Below are 20,540 nucleotides of genomic sequence, written 5' to 3'. Positions count from 1 at the left end.
GATTGATTATTTGTTAGTCATTTCAATTTGGGACCACGGTTGGCAGACGGATGACTACAAGAGTGAACGCTCACCCGGGTTCCAGATCCCCCAAGGACTCCCGAGAATAATTTGAGGAGTTTAAAGGGGAATTTAAAAAACAAAAAAAAAACAAACAAAAAAAACCATCAACTCTAAAAGCTTCTTTAAAAAATGTTAAAAAGAAACAGAGTGAGCGGGAAAACCTCAGTCTTTGGCTGAACCGCTAAGGAGTCACGAGCCTCAACAAAGGTCTGAAAAACCACTGATGTAGACAAACCAGCACTGACTCCGAGGATCCAGGGCTGCACCCTGTATTGCTAAATACCCAGTAACCATGGTTCTGGTAATTTGCTGGTCAAAAGACACGATGACGATGATGATGAAGTTAAGACTGGGCTAAATTTGATTGAAATGTTGGAAGTTTTTTTTTTTTTTTTTTAAACTGTCCAGGGTACATATAACTGTCACCATTTCAATGGCAGTATTTCAATGTGTAGCTCGGACCTGCTTCACATTTAAAGCTGCTCTGATATCAATGTTCTTACCTTAACAATGGATGAAGCGAATAAGTACAACGTGGAAAGTGTTGCTTGTAGTGATAAACCCACAAAAACCGATCACCCGAGTCTGCGAGCCTCAGATTTATGGAGATTTATGGCGCCTTTCAGCGTATTGTTTTGGTTTTTTGGTCCGCAGCTTCACCGGTTGATTTGATTTGCTCACGCTGCTCTCAAAGAGGCAGACATTTCCTCCGGGAGTTGGTGGCGACCAAAACAAAGCTGAAAGGAGAGTGAATATTGAGCTTGCATTATTTGGGAGGCCAGTAACAAAACCCCAAAAGAATGCTACTGTTGCTCTGTGTATGCTTGATGGCAAGTTTATGGTGATTGTGTGTCGGTGTTATGTTTGCAGCTTGTTGCACGGACTACAAGTGGCAAAAAAAAAAAAATGAATTAAGGTTTAAATAAAGTCATTTAAATGCTGTTGAAACAATAGCTTTATCTTACTTAAGCATCTAGACTTAAACAAATTTAGTAGAGTTTCAGTCTGGGTTTAAGATTTAATTGAGAAACCTTTTGTGTAAGCACTGGGATCTCCTGGACCCTTCTCGAGGAATGAGGGCAGTCGCCACATCTGCAAATCACCAAATCCGTGCTCACTGAAATACCTGCCGTGCTGGATTTTTTTCCTGAGCGAGACACAGCGTCCCCGCCAGCATCGGGGGCTGCTGTTCTGTAGCGGAGTCCCAGAGAGTTGGGGATGGAATCAATCGCGTTCCAACTTTTTCTGTTTCGTCAGCAACCTATGAAAATTCAGTGACCGCTGAGAGCCACGCAAATCTGTAGCCGAAGTGATTTGGCTCAACACTCCCAAGGAGAAAGAAGCCGTGAAGTTAAAGAAATCTCTACTTCTTACTCTGTTAATGCATGTAAGCACATCAGCACGATCAAATACGATCACTTCATGTTTTAATCAAATAAGATCAAACAGTGCATCTCAGATGTAAGATGGATGTTAAGAGGATGATGGAGTGAATTTTAATTCATCTGATCATGTTGTCGTCGCTCGAGTTTATCTACAAGAGAGTCAAAATCTGGGCGATGATTTTTATCTCAAAACACTTTATTAACATGCTCTTGTATTTCATCAGCCTGTATACTCAGTACTAAAAGGCGTCACCCAACACACACACACATAATTATTTGCATGAATGTGGCGCGCACACGCACGCACACACACGTCAAATATTTAGACATTATATAAAAGCTGCTGAAAAAAAAAAAAAAAGACAATTTAACCACAGATACAGTCAAACTGTAGACTTGCACTTTGGATGACGCGTCGACAAAGATTTCTCAGATGCAGAGCTGCTATGGTGTCGAGTGAAGCCTAAGAACAGGTCCTTCGAGTTTCAAAAGCGAACAAGTTGAGTATCTAGCAAATTTTGGCGATCAAAGAAGACAGAGGTAGCAGTTTTTAAAAATATGTGGTAATTTATGGTTTTGGAGTGAAAGTCTTCATAGGAAAGCTTGGCTAGTTTCAAAATAGAAAATAAGCTAAACCTCAAGGTAAACAACTTAGTATGGATACTGTTTTTTTAATAGTTGGTTGGAGGAACATCAGAGTCGTATTAGCTACCTCCCCTCATATAATTAGCTTATGTTTTTACAGGAACATTTGGGATGATCAACAAAAAACAGATGATTATTTATTTCAATGACACCTGTTCACTGAGTATTGGTGTGTGAAACTACTGAAAACACAGTACTTCAGAAAGCTCAGATTGGTTTTAACATTTTAACAGAAGTGTTGGGAGTTAGGCTTCTGAGATTCCTGCAGTTTTGAGGACAATCTTCGGCGCTTTCAACGCAAGTTTTCGACGGATCTGGGAGGTTTGCCAGTTATCCCATGTGAACGCTGCCGTGTGGGGGGTGGGGTTCGCTATCAAATCTCAATCCTTTTGAGTACCAAGCAAAAGTAACAACCGTTGTCAAGTACTCAAAACATTTCCCGATTGAAACCTTTGTTTTCCCCTTTTAAATTCTAGACTACATGTTAATTCGTCAGAGTAGTTAGAGCTCTTGTATGGCTGCTTTGTGTTGAGACAAATTTTAAAATGACGCATTCAAGAAATTTGTCTTATTTCGCTACACAGAAATAGGGGTTTTTGTAGAGGAACATGTTCATGTTCCCGAAAGAGAAGAATTTTCAAAAATGTATTGTGTTATTATCACAATGGCACCAGTGTCAAAAAATTTCCAGACCCTGCCCTGCCTTACTTGGAAGGCAGGAATAATGGTCCGTTAACCAAAATTGGACCTATATTCTTATCAAAACTGCAGGTAAAGTGCCAGAGAACCCGTGGCCGGTTTGGCCGTGAGGTTTTACTCAGCCAATTAGACTTTTTCCCGCCTCCTGAGCAGCTCGGCTTGTATCAGTAAAACTCGATCTGCCTGCTGACACTGAGATGGGATTTCAAGGTAACAGGACTGCACTGCTAGTGAGCTTCCAAATAAATAGCCTCAATATAAGGGGTTTTAAACTACTGCAGTTTTAATTTGGAAACTTTGATTAAAAACTACACTCCTCTGAACAATGTGTCGGCTAAGTAAGTAATCCTGAGTCTTAAAAGAAGAATTACCCGTGAGCGCGGTACGTCTCACACTCCTTCTGCCTCAGTGACATTTTATTAGCATTGTTCCTCTGAGAGTCTCTGTGTTAGTTACTGCTCCGGTTTTCCTTTATTATCTTCCTCCCCTTGTACAAAATCATATGAGGTGTGTATCACTTCTTTGAATATAAATAAAGGTTGAATACTAAACAACCTTTGCATTTATCCTGACTTCAAAAAAAACAAAAACAAGAAAAAAACCTTGGTAAATATGAACCAACTTCATTCGCTATTCTACACTTGAGTACATGAGAAAACATTTAAAATTATTCCCACCTGTGAACAAATATTCAACAAAAACGTATTCCTTTGGTGTAGCTGGAAGTGCTTCAGTGGAACTAACTGCAAATCTCAACCGGAGTTTGGCAACTACGTGACACTGCCATTAGACTTGTAGCATTATCTCTACTGTGTAAACAAAGACGAACGTGCTGCTTGTCCGTGCGGCACGGAGTGTTGGCAAAAGGCCTGCGAACAATGACACCTGGTACAAGCTATTTCTGAAGTAGGCCTTGCGTTTGTGGCAAGTTCCCCTCAAATATATTAAAAAAAAAAAAAAAAATTGATATATATATATTTTTTTTAAACCAGAATCAAACTCTCTTATCCATCCGTTTTAGCAACTTTAGATTCACAAAATAACCCTGAAAAAATGAGGAAAAAAAGAGAAAACAGTGCACCAAAAGACAGTTAGGATACAGGTCCACACCACATTGCATGAATTCATTCATTAAAGTGCTCAAGATAAGGTGAGACAAACTGAAGCTTAGATGAAAGAGTACAGTGAGAATAACACAAAGAGAAAAGCCATGCTGTGCGTTAGAGAGGATCCATGTCAAATGCATTAATGGAAAATGGCCACTACCCTGAGTGGAGTTGGCACATTCAGAAGTTTCACAAAGCTACAAAAGATTAGTTATTCAGAAAGAGCCAAAAGCGATATACCCTCAAAGACCTTACTCTTCATCTGGTTTTTATGTTCGTGTATAAAAGATTTTCAATAGAAGATTCTTACGAAGAAAAAGGCATTTTGAAAAGGGAGGTGAGGGGAGAAGAGAGAGAAATCAAAGAAAAAGGAAAAGGAAGGAAAAGGGGTTGCGCTGTCTCCAGATGGCTTTAGCTCCACCTCTCATAGAAAGCAGTTTGGTTGGACTTCCTCCGTGATAAGGCGGGCCGACGCGTACTGTACCACCCGGAGACTCGAACCCTCTCAGTCCCCGGGCGCTGAGTTAGAGGCGAGCGACGACGGCTTTCTGAGTGGGGAGTTTTCCTCCTGGACAAACAGACACATTTGAGACGTTTCAAAGACCTGGCGAGATCCAAAACACTGATTAATCCTGCTGCGCGTTTGGGCTCCGACTGACAGCTCGTTTCTTACCCAGAGTGTCTTCCAGTGAGTTCACCATCACCTTGTTGACCTTTAAAGTGCCCGGCTCCGCTCTGAGGTAAACACATTGAAGTGCGCCGTTACTCTCAGCACCAAACACGCTTCTGTTTTTTTTGGCCCGATACATTAAAATGGACTTGACTTGATACAAATGTCGGCAGGACAGCAACTCCCTTCCCACGACCAGTTAATGCAACAACTGTTTTTTTAGTTCGACAACTCAAAAAAAAAAAAAAACACTGAACAAAGCAGCTCAAAATTCAAAACTTAATGTCATTCAGTAATGGAAGAATAACTAAAAGTCCAGTCATGTCCATCATGATATACTGAATATGACCACTATGACCACACTGATAAAATTCCCTAATTTAGACAGTCAATAACTCAACATACATCCTTCACATGCCAGATGTGTGATTTTTAATTATTTAGGGATTCTAGTCTTTTCCAGAGGATGTTTTTGCCAAGTGACATTGCTGCATAACTGTCACTGGAGTGTTGCTGGTTCTTGCTTCAGCCAACCAGGGACACAAGGACGATCAAAACCAACATACCCCTTGATCTTCCGTACTGCCCCGAGCCTGAGCAGGGCTGCCAGGGCGTTCTTCTGGAGGTCGGACGACAGCACCTCAGTGTATCTCAGTCTACCTGGATAACACACACAGAAAACAACTGACAGTTAGAACATTTCATCGAGAGCTGAGGTGAGAACACAGACAGAGGCAAAAAAAAGAAAAAAGAAACCTGCTAGAAGATGTTTGATGATGAACTTCCGGACGGCAGGAATAAACTGTTTTTCTGTCAGCGCCTCGGTGGCCTCTTCACACAGGAACCTGCACACCACCTGGGACACACACACGCACCTATCACGGTTATCGCTGTGTTGACAGCTCCCTCTAGGGGAAATCAGCTGTTATACACAGACACACCTTTACTAAAGACCAGGTCTTCATCAAGCCTGATAAAACATTGAAACAGAAGAAATTGTTGCCTCTTTTCATGTCGAATAGAGTCCAGGAGCTTATTAATAATGTGTGGCAAATACTCCTTCATTAAATCCGCCTTCCTGCACCCGGCCTAAATTCAGGCTTTGATGTGCACACTTCTGCACGCGAAAACATGACACAGCCAACATTTTCAAAACCACGCTGTGTGTGTGTCTACCTCACCTGGTATCCTTGTAGGAAGGGATCTAGCATACTGGTGAGGAAGACCAGTGTTCTTTGTCCCCTTTCCGTCACCAGAACCTCCTGCTGGGTAACCTGCAGAGCTCCGGTCTTCGCCAGGAGGTAACAGGCCTCCTCAAAGTCCTACGAGACACAGAAACACGAGCGAAAGATAAAAACCACACTGTATGTGTCAGTGTCAACTTCCCACATTGAGCCGACATTTAAAGTTTTACTTCAGGCACAACAGCGTTGTGACGTTCCCTCACCTGCACTGTAGCTCCGGGACAGAGGATGAACTCGTTGGAGAACATGTTTCTGATGAAGCTGAAGCTGTTAAAGACCTCCTCTGGAAGACACATAATGATTGACATGCCGCAGCATTTGAAGTGTCTGATGTTTATCCAGCAGATTCTGAGCTGGCCCTCTAGCGTAAAATATGCTGAAAAACGGGTGTGCTCAGGTGGCACGACGTTCCTTCCAAGAGCAATTTTAGTTAGGAGTTTGAGGTCCTTATTTCCTGAGGTTAAAACCGGCAGAACACACCCTTTTTTCAAAAGTTAAAAGTTTCACATATTTACGCTAGAAATTCACCTACTCTTTCCTGGTTGCGAAGGACATTCATCCCACTTTCTGTTACAAACATAGTTCAAGAGGGTTCCTTCCAACAGACAGATTCCAGAAAGTGTTTGTGAAACTATAACATCAGAACTATTGACTCGGTGGTTTTTCTACCTTCGCCTAATGACCGAGCAGAAGCAGAGAGCAGCAGGTGTGAACAGCAGTGTCGGTCTTACGTTTCTTGCTGGAGGAGGCGGTGTGGATGGCCGAGGCCAGCAGCGCCGGTCGGAGGAAGACGTGCAGTGCCTGGTTCCTGTAGGAGGCAGAGGAGAGTAAGATGACTGCCTGGCTCAAGAGCTCCTCCTCGGGGGTAACAGCGCTGCCAGGCTCCCCTGGCCCCGCTTGTCCTGCATCAAGACAAGATTTGTAGTCAGAAGATGGCAAAAACAGTTTTTTATCATTTCTTTGCATTTGCGTTTTTGTTTCACATCACTGTGGATAATCTAAAAAAGAAGTAAGTAGAAGCTGTAGTTATGTAACGGCTGTCTTTCATTTTTGTCTGATTGATGTCCTGTCCTAAGCAGAATGTCTTAGGTGGCCTCAAATTTACAAATACCAAAAACATCTGGCCTGTCATTCACAGTGACTGATTACTTTTTCCGAGTAAAGCAGACACGTCCAGAGTTGTTTTCCAGGCTGTTAAAATTAAATGGAGCCCAAAAGCTTAGGAAATTTGACGAAATCTGCGTTTGTGGATAAAAAGTCTAAGTTAACATGGAATTGATACCAAAGACAATTTAGCAAAAACATCAATCGCACTGCTTTTCTCCCGTCGTTTATGGCCACAGTCGTGTTTTTACACATACATCTGGCCTTCAAAAGATCAAAATGTATTTATATGAAAAGCACAGCCTCTTATCTTTTTCTTGGACATTTTCTTAGCACAGCTGCAATGTTTTAAGTTTTTTTAAGCACACTTCTTTAAAATGATCAGTCAACGCTCCCAGAAAAATATCCCCAACACAGTTTGTACCGGACTGTAAGTTGCTCTGTGAGTAAGTGACAGTTGGATGCCTGGAATTCACTAAGTACCTTAACTTGGTCAGATTGTGTTGATATAACAAGGAATACAAAAAAAAAATATGAACGTGCAAAAAAATCAAGACAAGAGAGTCAAACGAATAAATACAAACTTTGTTCCAACGCCAGCTGGACTCTGCCCTCAGAGATCTTCACCAGACCCCGATGAAGGGAAAGACTGGAGGAGACCACTTCTGATGGAGGAATGTGGTCTGATTGAGAGGGACAAAAAAGTCGGAATAGATGGGGAAGAGAAGAAGAAAGGGATAAAGGAGCGGTTACTGGATCTACCACCATAGAAGAATGTCAGTAGTATGTAAAACGACGAGGCACTTGTGCTGCCGAACTCTTGCCATATAATCACAGCCACCATGACGTGCGGTGTCACACGAGGGCCGTGATCTAAGTCCGATTAGCGAACTTCATTTACTCCACGTAACGGACCTGTGGTTTAACGTTTAAGCTGGCATCCTTTTTGGTTCTTGAGTTATTGTGTTAAAAAAAAAAAAAAAAAAACATAAAACAAAGAGTCAGTCTACAAACAGATGCAACTGTAACGTTATGCCCCACAGCATGTTGAAGAAACTGAATTTCTACATGCTACATGAATGTGCCTTGGTCTCTTGACTGTGCCTTTTAAAAGAGGTTAAAAAACGCGTAACAAAACAATGTATTTCAAGTTTTGTATTCTTGTTTTTAGTATTTATGATCATTCTAATTCCGGTAAATTTTACAGTACAAAATGCGCCGTTCAAGTTTATTGTTCGGCTGTTGAATATCATGCCTTGGGGCATCCTCACCATTTATGTCGTATTTATGCGTTTAAAAAAGGTTATTAGGTTTTTTTTTTTGTCTCAGCCTCACAAATTCAGTACTGGCCTGCCTCTAGTTTAGTATATACCGAGATTGTATGATGCCCCTTTAACACGCCCCAACGACATGATCAAACACCACATTTGATTTTCCACAGAGGCCTTTTGTTGGTCAGAACACTTGAGTACACAGAGTCTTCAGTAGCAACGTGATAACGCTGAATCTGCTGAAAGCGGGGGGGGCAGGCTCATACTGACCAGGCCAGTGGAGGAAGGCTCCGTACTGTCGGGAAAGATCTCTGAGCCACACAGCTTGTTCAGTCAGCTCATCCAGGGCCACCCCCTGGTTCTGCCCCGACGCCCGGCTCTGGTGGTGGTTCTGGAGCAGCAGGGAGGCCAGAAGGACCCACGGCTTCAGGACCATGTTCTCCTCCTGGGCCCGGACCAGCCTGTAGGCCGAGTCATTCACAAAGCTGTGGATGTCCCCACTAGGCCTGTTGGGGATGTGTCTGGAGATACAAAGCTTACCGTCAGTCAATGTGTTTTTTTTGTTTTTTTTAATTAGCATCCTGTTCTGTAGGAAGCCTGTGGAGAAAACTATCACGACCCACTGTTTCACGTGGGTTTGTCAAATCCACATGACAGGACTGCATTTACAGTAGAAACGCATTTAATCGAGATGTAATCTGATCGAGGACATTTTGACTTGTGAACACTAAGCAAACGGAGCAACTTCAACCACAGACGCTCAAAAATTTGGTTCGGAAATGTCAACGAATTAACAGACTAACAGATTAACAGAGTGATGATTTTTAGTTGTGGATTAAGACTAACGCAGACTCACAACACACAACTCATAATGTAGTTTGAACGTACAGTAGCTCCAATTACTTGAGTTAGCTGAGGACTACTGGCCCCCCCCCCCCAAAAAAAAAAAAGCTTTACTAATGGAGCAACTCAACATTTAACAGTATTTAATTCAGTAACTACAGCAGATGCAGTATATCCCTTTATACCCCGCAGATAATTCAATGTTGGTATTTACCGTACCTTGGTATCAGGTTGAACTGGCAGCGGTTAACTCTGCCCTCGGCTAAACTTCTGACGGACACCGGCTGACCAAAGTACACATGGATACTGCCGTAGTCTTCACTGAGGACCTTCCTGGCCTTAAACAGACCCTACGAAGGCGAGAGCGGGGACGAGGGGAAGCAGTCCACACCTTAGTAAAATACATACCGGCTTTTTCTAGGCTGCAAAAAAATATTACTTTTGATTTCAACACCTTATTGTTAATTTTTTACACTGACGTTCCCGTCACACTGTATAAACAGGCCCGACGTTTAGGTGACTCACTGAAGTGGACTCTTTGGGTTTGGGTACACCCAGCAGTTCTCTGGCATAGAGTGCCTCCTCCAAGATCCTCTCGTAGCTGATACTGACCGGGACCAAGCTAACATCGAACACTTCCCCTTTAAGGAACGGATCCATCACTATATTTAACAGACCTGGAGGACGGCAAAGAATAAAATGAAGAAAAACACTGCAATGTCTCAGAGCAGTGAGAATGGGTTGCACCTCACTTTGCTAAATAGTAATGATGCCGGCATTCACTTACTGTACAATTTATTTAGACCCTCGATATATACTGTATGTTTTAATAAGAAACTGCACTGGCAAGAGAAAATATAGAGAAGCAAAACACAGTATCTGATCTACAGATGAGAGATAACTGTTGTTTTTTTTTTTTGTTCCTTACCTAACTTTGGAGTCAAGGACTTGCACGTTCGGCTTCTGGTCCCTTCTAGGAAAAATTCAACTGGAGCAAATCCATTCTGGAGTTAAAAAACAAAAACAAAACAAACAAAAAAACAATAAAAAAAGTTAGTGTTAAATGTCTTCCAAAGCTTTGCATCTATAAAAAACAGAAATCAACATTCATATCACAGAAGTTTTATGGACTGTTTTCACTCTCTTTTCACAGAGCGCTGTGCAATAATTGCAGAACAGGGCTTTCAAAAACTAAGATGGCCACTACTCACTACTCCCGAACCTTAGGGAAAAAAAATCCCAATAACAAAAAGACTGTGTGTGTGTGTGTGTGTGGGGTGGGGTGGGGGGTCCTCACCTTAAGCATGGTCTTGACGTATTCTGAAAAGACGGCCCAGTACAGCTTGTCCCCACCAAACGACCGCCGGATGAAGAAAGCTCCGGACATCCGCAGCATCTCCCCAATAAACTTCATCCCCATGAAATCTACAGGGAAAGAATCACTTTCATTTCCTGTGCAAATAGTGATGGTGTGTCACTGAAGTGCATTATAATGAGGTGTTTCTAACATTCTGTCCTCCTCGTGAATGTAAATTTGGGGTGGACAAAACACCAGAAACACCTTTTCGGTACATTGCAGTCCACAACACCACTCCTATTTAAGGCATGTGTGTGTGTGTGTGTGTGTGTGTGTGTGTGTGTACTTAATAAACTGGTAACTCAGCATATATCTCGTGTTCTTTCCCATGTTTACCCATGCCGGCAGCAATGACAGGTAGAGCCAGGTCGTAGGTGTACAGGATGTATGACATCAACAGGAAGTCCATGTAGCTGCGGTGACTGGGTAGTAGGACTACCGGGTGCTCCTGAATGGCCTGTTGGAGCTAATTACGATGCATACCACAGGTTAGGTGTCTGTGTGTGTGCGCGTCAGGCATCTCAATAGCGTCGTTCGTGTTCGGGTTGCGTGTGCACTCACCCTCTGGATGCCCTCTTCATTGACACAGATGCTCCTGAACAAGGTTTTAAAGACTTTGCTGAGTGTGAAGGCGAAGAAGCGAACGGTGCTGAGCTGCAGGCGGTGGGCCATCTCCTCCAAGATGGCCGAGGCCTCCTCCTGGACGTCATCAAAGGCCCTGCCTGTCTCTTTCGACACCTTTAAATTCAAAATGAAATATTACACTCTACAATAGTAATAAGTACAGATTGTTCAAAAAAAAAAAAAAAAAACAAGTTGTAAAGTTTTTTGAATCTTGTAAATGTATTTGATAATTTTTTCTAAACCTCTTGATCGGAATTTAACTGTCTGAAACTCAGAAAGGAAAACTTTGTACTTTGTCAACTGAGTGTTCGCAGTAGTTTTAAGAACGACTTTTTCGAAACTCATGTAATTAAATAACATCAAACCCACCATCATTACTACGGAATGACCTTGTTTCGCTGTAAGCTGATAAATAAACCATGTCAAAGTTGATACTGTGGCTTGCACAAAGCTTTAAAAAAAAAAAAAAAAAAGCTACTGCATAAGAACTCCTCTTATCTAACCTGCCAAGTTTTGAGTTTAATCTTGCAACCACTTGTGCACTGAGCAGAGGTCCGTGAAATAACCACAGCTGTTCTACCTGACTGACGACGTAGCGTAGCTGGTCGCACTGGAGCACCATGGTCTTCAGCGTGCCGGCTTTGCAGGGGGACACTCCTTTGTAGAGAACGGGAGTGTAGCATCTGAGCGCGTATCTAAGGTCGCTGGAGTTCCTCCTCTCCTCCAGAATGTCCTCAAAGTCATCTCTTTTCTTCAGCATAGGGTCTGTATGCTAGATAAAAGAAAACATCACGCTGTGTCACAAATACGTGTACAGCCACTGTAAGCACGAAATACCTGAATATGCCTTTTTTGTTGATGAATTTCAGCGAACCAAGCAGTGACTAAAGCCATAAAGGTACGGATTATGTTCTGCACTCCAGCGTTCACTTCAGATCTGGAAAAAACCTGGTGTCGCAGTAAAATCTGTGAAACCAGAAGTTTTTTATTTTAAGAGCTGAAATTTAGTTGGTCGATTGACTAGTTGATCGGCAGAAAAATAATATGCAGCTATTTTGAGAGTCCATGAGTTGTGTATGTCTATGATTTGCTTTAAAAAAAAAAAAAATCCCAATCATTTAATGGTTCCAGCTTCTCCGGTGTGAGGTTTTTCCACTTTTACGTTGCAGAAAAAACTGAGTATCTTTGTGTTTCGGACTACAGGGTCAAATACCAAGAGCCATTTGAAAGCATCACCTCGGTCTCTGGGAAATTAGGACGTTACCTTCTCCCTATTTTCTGAGGTTTTACAGAGCTGCAGTTTCATCCGTGACAACACCTCACGACTTACCTGTTGAACATTTTGGACGTCGGATCCTATGAAAGTAACAGGTGATTACTGGAGTGGAGTCAAAAGGACAATATTTCCCTCTGACGTGTGGTGGAACAGAAGGATGCGCATTTGGCAGGTAAAACCAGCTAAAGCTGATGTGGTCTAATGAAACAGACCTGCAGGAAATCTTCCCTTCACGGAAGTTAGAATAAATAATTATAAACAATTATAAATTATAAACAAATAATTCAGTTTTGTACTGAAATTGTTTTAGAGGGCTGCCGATTCGGCTGTGTTATCTCTGTAGAGCTGAACTGTACTGTTTGATGCGCGGAGGGGTTTTCTGTTATTGCCCCCCCACCCTCACTCGACATAAACGGGGGTGGACGAAATAATAGAAACACCTGTCAACATAACAGCGCCTCTAACCACTTCCTCCAAAATGAGGTCAATCGACGCCTCGCAGCTGCACTTAAGTGGAATACTAATTCCACACTTTGATATAAAGCAGATCGGGGGTTTAGCTCTGAAAAAAAAAAGGTGCCATGCAAACGAAACCGCCCGTCCTCTTCCTCTTGACTAAATGCACTTAAGTTCATTTCCACCACAGCAGGGTAGAAGTCAGAGCCAGGCAGCGAGGGTGGTGGTGGTGGGGCCAGCGTCGTGAAACGCTGCAGGGTTCCGTTTTCGGGGAGGCAAACCATTGTTGAAGCAGCTGCGTTGTGGAGAACCGCAAAACACACACACACACACACACACACACACACAAAAAAAAAACACCGATAGGAAATCCCGCACTCTTGCAGAGGAAAACTCTAAGAGCGGCACGCCGGTACGAGAGATAGAGGAGGAGAGAAACGGGCTGTGAAACGAAACGTATTGCAAGTTGCCACAGTGTAAAATGGAGACTGCAAAACAACCGCGTCTGGCGGTGGAAGCACCGGCGCTGAGCAGACAACTCGGCTGATTTTTTTTAAGGCGCGTGATTTTTCCGCATCGGCCACCGGACGGAACAGTGTGTCCGGAAAAGCCTTGTTTGCTGCTCAAGTAATGAACTGGGCACTCGCCAGTTTGAATGGCAATGTCAAGTGTCAAATGTCAAATAGTGCCGGAGCTACAGCGGGAGAGCTAAGTTGGCTTAGCCGCCCGGCAAAAAGCGAAGCATACATACCGAGTAAATAGCTTTGGATGCCATGCTTTATCACTCTTCGTAAGCACATAGACGCCGCATCCAGTGAGGTTACACCTGCACGAATAAGTGTGAGGCTCTGCCTCTTGTTATAACACCTGCGGTTGCTAAAAAGCAACAGCAGAACCTCACACGGGCGTGTAAACTAGCATATCCGTGGCATATCCGCACCTACGGTAGCCAGGAAGGACCAGCCCGGACCGTGTGTCCCATGTGCCTTCACGGTTTGTTGTCGTCCGGAGAGCTGCCGGTAGCGGCTTTTTTTTATGTTGTTGTTGTTGCTCCTCTCTGTATTTTCTTGTGAACCTGCTCGTACAATTAGCTTAACATGAACTCAAAGACAAACGGAAGAGAAGACGGGGATTGTCTGTCTCTTGAACAGTTTTTGGACAAGTTCTATGACATTGGTAAGTGTAACGTTAGTTAGCCATGTGGCTAGCTTTACTAGCTACTGTTCCTTGTCTCTGACTCGTTTTACCATCTGCCAGCAAGATATTACTGTTAAAATGGGAATAATGTCTTCGTTGCTTCACTTAGCCTGTGCGTTAGCTTAGTCAAAGCAGCCGGGCCGTTAGCTATGCCTTAAATTAGCCTATTCCCCGACATGGATCCTATAATACATCACAGAAACATTCAGTCGAAGTGAGTCCTTTTTTTGTCAAATGATATCTTTGAAGGTGATTATGAATGGATGCGACGTCCTGAAAAGTGGGTGACACTTTTACCCAATGCTTCCAAAGAGCAACGTCTGACAATTTAAGGTGCACAACGGAAAGTGAAATCCGTGTATCAAGTGAGCACACATGCAACAGTCGAAGGTTGGAGCTATCCTAGGAAAAGAATATATTTTGGTCTATTTTTTCAGGCGAAAAGAATAAATACAACTCCCGCAGCAAACGGACAATAAAAATAGGCTCTTTTCAAATGTTAACGTAGTTACTTTTTATTTCATAAACTTAAAAAATGCACAAAAAACATAAAATAGATAAAAATAAACAGTACCTTTGGTATGTACAAATGTTTGGGCAGTCTAGTAAGTCAGTACTTAGTACATCTCAGTTTTGCAAACGCTTTTTGTAGCAGCTGAAAGTTTTTCTAATCTTGATTAATGACTTTTTGGCTCACTCCTCCTGCAGATCGCTCCAAGTTCCGAGAGTAGTTCACGATGGATTTGGTGGTTTGCACTGGATCAGAGACCTGTTGTAGATGCCGGGCTCTCTTCAGTGGCGTCCAGAATTTGCTGATGATTTAGTGGAATCAGTTCTTCCCACGATCCGTGCAGTGTTTCCCGGGGCCACTGGCTGCCACGCAGCCCCAAAGCAGAGTTTCCCCCACCCAATGAATAATAGTTGTGAATTTGTAATTATGTGTAACAAAAAATAACGATGCACGAGCATTTGAAGAAAGGCTAGGATTTATTGGAGGATTGTTGTGTTATTAGACTGCATTGGTCTTATCTAGCTGTAGTTAATAAAGTGGAAACTCATTGCTTAGATTGTATGTATTACATTATGTGTAAATGCAGAGACAAATGTTGACATCTGACATCAGATTCATTTCACGCTCATGTCGTTGGCTAACGGTGCAGGTGATGGACCGGCATCGGAAAAGAAGCTCAAGTCTCAGAAGAGGAAAAAACGAAAACAATGTGAGGAGGAGGAGGAAGATTTCACTACAGTCAAGGATGTTCGCAGTGACAGGGAAGACCACAGAGCAGCATATGCTGATACTGGACACCAGCAGCAGCAGCAACAACCAAAGAGCAGGCAAACAGGTAGGCAGCATGGCCACAAGCTGTGTAACAACACCGCTCACATGTGATAGAGACTTTTCATGTTCTCCACCGACTCGTGTTGTTTCCAGGAATCATACGAAGATTTCTCAGATAATCTGAAATGACATATTGGAGTTTAAGCCTCCCGTCCTCCAGCACGCATTTCTCCACCCCTCCTTTTCTAATTGGTGTAATGCATCACGTCTTACTCAGGTCCAACCGTACGGCAGATGAACCAGGTGGAGGTAGTGACATTTCAAGACCCCAGAAAGAAACCGAGGACCAAGCAGACACCAGCCGCAGACAAAATACCTGTAAGTCAGAGCTGCTCTAGCTTAGTCCGTAGACCTCTTTTATAAAAGGACAGATGAGGCTGACAAAGTTCAACTTAGGCTGATGATATGATGGATAAATGATTATTGATTCAGGTAACAATATGGCCTGTTCTGTGGTAGAGTAACTGTGCATTTTCTGGTCCCGCTAGTAGTAAAGATCTAAGAATTGCTGTATTTCCCTACCCTGTGTCCCTGTTAAAAACTTAATTCAGAGAAGTCTTTACTGATCCTTCTGGCTGAACACACTGTTTTACCGTACTTTGTTTTTTTCTGTCTTGTTACGTTGTATGGTGTGCTCATGAAGCTAAAAAATCATTCTGCTTTTCGTCAACTCACGTCTGCGCCCTTGAAGGAGGGTTCAGACGCCTCAAAGATAGGTTCACAATTTTGAAGTCTGTCCTAAAACAGCTGTTAGCTGCCTATATGAACATTAGAACGAGTTTTGCTTGGTGTGATCAGTCCTGCTGTTCAAAGGAGCCCCTAAGAGATTCATTCCTATAGTGCCTCCGATATAAGTGATAGAGGCCTTTTCTGCCTGAAGTGAAGATGTGTCTTCAGCTGTCTGAGTTAATCAAGTCAAGTGGGTGTCTTCCACGGTCACAGTCTTGGAAAATTAAGATAATGTACACCCTTGTGCAAGAGTTTCATTATACCACATTTGCAAAATTGGACGGTTTGTGCCAGCCTGCGTCATACAGAGGTCAGTTCACTCGGAGACCTCAGTTTTTCCTCTCTAAAATGTCGTTTTCGGATAACATGTTCATAAAAAAATACGTAAGACAGCAGGAAACAGTGTGACGGATGAGGTGATTGAATTTAAATGATCTGGTCCTAAAAATCTTGTTCCCGTCTGTGCCGAGAAAATTGTCAGTCTCTTGCACCGTATTTTACGTTGTCTGTCACCAGTAAGATTTGGTGATAAATCTGCTGAATATATACGCAGCACAAAGGGAAGTTTTGTTATCGCACACGGGATGTTGTTTTACAGGATGAAACGGTGGCCGTCAAGCAAACAACAGCAACAGTTTTTGATCAAAGGAAGAGTAGATGAAAGAAGTGAAGCTGAGGAACTGTAGCATCCAGTAAATTGAAGAGGAATATATTTGTGCAAGTGCAGCACTTTTTTCGTTCTGAAAACCTGTTTTCCCTAAGACATTTTGAAACCTTACCTAACCTCCTCTGCCTTCACTGTCTACGATCTTCTTTTCACCCCCCTATTAATTTCACGTTCCCTCTCCTCTTGTCTGTGCTGCCTCTGGGTCCGCGCTGTCCTTATTTCAAGGCCCTTCAGGTGACGGAGGAGAAGCAAAGCAACCAGCTAGAAGAAATCAATTTCGAAAAGGTGACAATTTTAATACAACCTACTTTATTTATTTATTTATTTATTTTCTTTTTGATGTTAAGTGCAACATTTATATTGATGATGTTCAAAAGCCAATTTAATCTAACAGGTTTATGAACAAACATCGTTTCGACAGTAAACTTTCAGGGTTGTAAACTGATTGTTCTCATGGCTTCATTTGATTCCTGTCTCGTTCAGTAGAAATAGTTATTTTGTGATTTTTGTATGTGACCATAGATGGTTGTACACTGAATTAATGTAGTTGCCTTACGTTTAGCCCATTCATCTAATCTCTGTGACAAAGCCTTGTACTGTATTCGTGTATGTTCACATCAGGCTCGTCTGGAGGTCCATCGGTTTGGAATCACGGGCTATAAGAAGGAGCAGCAGCGGGTTTTTGAGCAGGACAGAGCCATCATGCTGGGAGCCGCAGTAAGGCAAACACTTGACTGCGTTTTTCTAAAGTTCTGTACACGTCCTCGGCATCGCGCCGTTGGGTTCTTCTGTAAAGCAGCCTTTCAAGTAGCTGAGTGTCCAACTCATTGACTTAACGTTGTCTCTTGATCAGCCTCCTAAGAAGGACTATGTGAACTACAAGGTGCTGCAGCAGCAGATCAAAGAAAAGAAGCAGAAAGCAAAGGAGGAGGTTCAGCCGGTAAGACCTGCGCCTACAGTCGGTTTAAAGTGTAATCAATGGCTAGGGTCTTTTCAGTTTTACATACATACTAGATACACGCTCAGGTGCCACTTTATTAGGTACACTTAGCTAAAGCTAATGCGGTCTATTACAACGGTCCTGCAATAAATCCTCCCTTCGTGGAGGTTGTATTGTTGAAAGGAAAATGTGTCCGAGAGGTGTCGATTCAACTGTGCGGTTATTTTGGGGGATGTAGTTTGTGGTGATGTTGAAGTGAGTTTCATTATACACGGAGGCGTTTCTGTAACGTGGTCTACCCCTCGTCGATATTAATGGGGTGGACGAAGCAATATAAACTACAGTTTCAAGAAAACACTAACTGGCAGCTGAGTGTATGTCGTTAGCTTGTTATTTAAAAGGTTATGGGAATTATAATTTCAGACCAGTGATTCATTTCCATTTAATTATTTAAAAGATACACTTTATAAAATGGCAATCAAAAATATATGCTGTAATTCTGATTCTAACCATGTTTACCTGCCCTGTAGGACCTGAAGAAAAAGAAGAAGCAGAATAATCAAAGGTTGGTGAACTGTAAACATTTCCCTCAAAAAGCTGGAGTCGAAGGCTCAGGTTTACATGTTGGCAAACAGTTTCTCTCAGGTGTCCCTGTATACTGATATCCTCATAATATATTACATAACCATCATGATCTAAGCTGGCCTTAAATGCAGGATACATCCTTTAACAATTCATCGTAAAAAAACAGCACTAGTGTTTTGTCTAACAACGTCCAAGATTTAGCGTAAAAGAAATCCCAGTTTACAGACTTTATGCAGGCTCTTTTGTCGCGTCTCAGTGGTTGAATCCTGTATTTCCCTGTGCTGCCGTCCCCACCAGGGACAAGAAAAAGGCGTCCTCCGGTTCTGGGTCTGCCCTCTCAGGTCAGGTGGGGCGCTTCAAGAACGGCATGCTGATCCTGAGCTCCAAGGAGATCCAGAAAATCAAAGGCAACAAGGGAGGCAGATAGGTTTGTTCTTTTACTTGTACTAAATGTCCTAAGAGAGACTGAAAGATGTGGAAATCCAAAGTCAGAACACGTAGTTGTCCTCACTGTAGTTTAGGGTTAATTGTACAAGTGGAACAAGTTAAGGACTGAAGCTGAGGTCAGACGTCTTGAAATGATGGTTAATGGGAGCGAATGTGGTCCCTGATTCAAATGTGTTTGCTTATGTTTGTAGCTGAGTGATTAAAACTTCCATGACGGGAAAAATATCAGCAGACCGGAGGAAGAATTGGCAACTCACTGCCGGACTGTTTGCAGCCAAGCGTGTTATGAGGAGGAAATGGATGCGAGCCGATTACGATGTGACCTGTAAGGCTGATTTCCTGACAACATGTCACCGGCCTGCAGTGAAATATGGGATAGCGTTGCTGGTGACAGACTGCTGAGTCACAAATCCAATTTATAAATCTCCAAAGTGGACCCCTGACCGTCCACCGTGGCAGCACATTAATGCATGAAACTTGAGACTCCGTTGAATCATATTCCATCACAACTCATTTATTTTGTTTTTATAAATGACCAAAAAAAAGAGAAGACCTTTTGTGTTTCTGGTGTTTTTACACTGTCAAGGTTTTAAAATTATGCAGTTACAATGCATTATTCATATACAAAACATTTAGTCGTACAAAACATTTACATTGGCAGGAAGAGGGGATCATAACAGGACAGATGGAGGTGAATATTAAAAAAAAAAAAAACATTGTACACACAAGTAAAGTCCTGGCAGATGTTTTCATGAAAAATACACATAAAACGCTGGAACTGGACCATGACAAAGCAGAATGGTCTTGGCATTGATTGTATTTCTCCCTAATTATTCCTTGTGTACGTTACTTCTCAAAAGCCTCGAGAAGCTGTGTTCCAGGTGTAAACATCAAGTCTTTCCAGAAACCAGTTCATTCCGTTTTGTTAACGGTAAAAAAAAACATAAATGTCGATGGATGGTGACATGGACGAAACAAGACCTGTGGTCTGGCAGTGTGCGGCTGGGTGAGGTCACAGATTCCCGCACTGTTTTCATGAAGCAGCTTTTCGTGTCATTTATACGTTTCAGACGGGAGAGCGTGAGGAAGTACGAAGCCTATCGGCGGCACGTCACACGTTTCAAGCTGTAGGAAAAACGGTTTTGTGTTGAGGAGATTTTGTAGCCGGCAGGCCTCTTTCGACCTGCAACCCTTGGCAGTCAACCATAGACAGTATATATAATCAGTAGCCACTCAACTGTTATACTGAACAAATTAAATATGGCATCATACAAAAGAAAATAAATATATAATTAAATATATTTACATACTTTATAGATTTATTTTCCCTCTGCTGTGCTTTTTTTTTTTTTTTTTTTTTTAAGTTAAATAACTCATAACAGCAGTGACATGCTTTTTTCCCAGCACCATATGTTGAGGTTAAATTAATAAAATATGTCACATTCGAGGGTTGGGTAAGTGTGGGGTAAAGGGACATGCCATACAATACCACATCTAGACAGGAGTGACTACAAGTGAATCATTTTAAATGTGATTTTTATCTGTATCTGTCAAATAAAGCATTGCTTTGATAAAGCGTGTAGAGAGGAAAAGAAAAGTTGTAACCCCATATTACCTGATAAACTCTATGACTTCCTAAACCTCTGCTGGATAAGGTTTTATTCCCACCAGTCACGATTTCCTCTGTGCCATTTTGACATCAACATAGCTGCAGACATGTTACCCCGTATCATCCAGACTTGCAGAATTAAAGGGGAAAAAAAAGGATTTTCCTGATTACTTGGTAGATGTCTCACTTTGATTGTGGGCCTAAGATCTATTCCTGGTTACAGAAAAGTCAACCTCGGGGCAGGTTTCTCCTCTGGTGTGGCAGGTGGGAGGACCGTCAGA

The 20,540-nt window shown here is 42.4% G+C and overlaps 2 protein-coding genes across 2 annotated transcripts; one reads left to right on the top strand and one right to left on the bottom strand.

The window, feature by feature from the left end:
* Positions 1–1,639: 1,639 nt before the first annotated feature.
* gnpat (glyceronephosphate O-acyltransferase) lies at positions 1,640–13,608 on the bottom strand. The gene is made up of 17 exons (XM_040125010.1): positions 13,495–13,608; positions 11,592–11,783; positions 10,949–11,125; positions 10,724–10,853; positions 10,328–10,455; positions 9,959–10,034; positions 9,556–9,707; positions 9,250–9,380; positions 8,458–8,708; positions 7,501–7,599; positions 6,544–6,714; positions 6,016–6,095; positions 5,750–5,890; positions 5,325–5,424; positions 5,135–5,228; positions 4,572–4,633; positions 1,640–4,466 (listed from the first exon to the last, which is right to left on the bottom strand). Exons 1-17 carry the CDS (start codon positions 13,516–13,518, stop codon positions 4,423–4,425), a joined length of 2,052 nt encoding a protein of 683 aa, XP_039980944.1. The 5' UTR covers positions 13,519–13,608; the 3' UTR covers positions 1,640–4,422.
* A 58-nt stretch (positions 13,609–13,666) lies between these two features.
* On the top strand, positions 13,667–19,200 carry c4h1orf131 (chromosome 4 C1orf131 homolog). Its single transcript, XM_040125011.1, has 9 exons — positions 13,667–13,919; positions 15,101–15,286; positions 15,500–15,600; positions 16,904–16,963; positions 17,300–17,395; positions 17,532–17,618; positions 18,149–18,183; positions 18,501–18,630; positions 18,842–19,200. The coding sequence occupies exons 1-8, from the start codon at positions 13,841–13,843 to the stop codon at positions 18,628–18,630; spliced, it is 774 nt and encodes a 257-aa protein (XP_039980945.1). The 5' UTR covers positions 13,667–13,840; the 3' UTR covers positions 18,842–19,200.
* Positions 19,201–20,540: the final 1,340 nt, after the last annotated feature.

This window comes from Xiphias gladius, chromosome 4 (genome assembly GCF_016859285.1).
Source record: "Xiphias gladius isolate SHS-SW01 ecotype Sanya breed wild chromosome 4, ASM1685928v1, whole genome shotgun sequence".
Classification (NCBI taxonomy): Eukaryota; Metazoa; Chordata; class Actinopteri; order Istiophoriformes; family Xiphiidae; genus Xiphias; species Xiphias gladius.
Note: the sequence above shows the minus strand (reverse complement) of the source record. Positions and strands in the feature narration are given on the sequence as shown.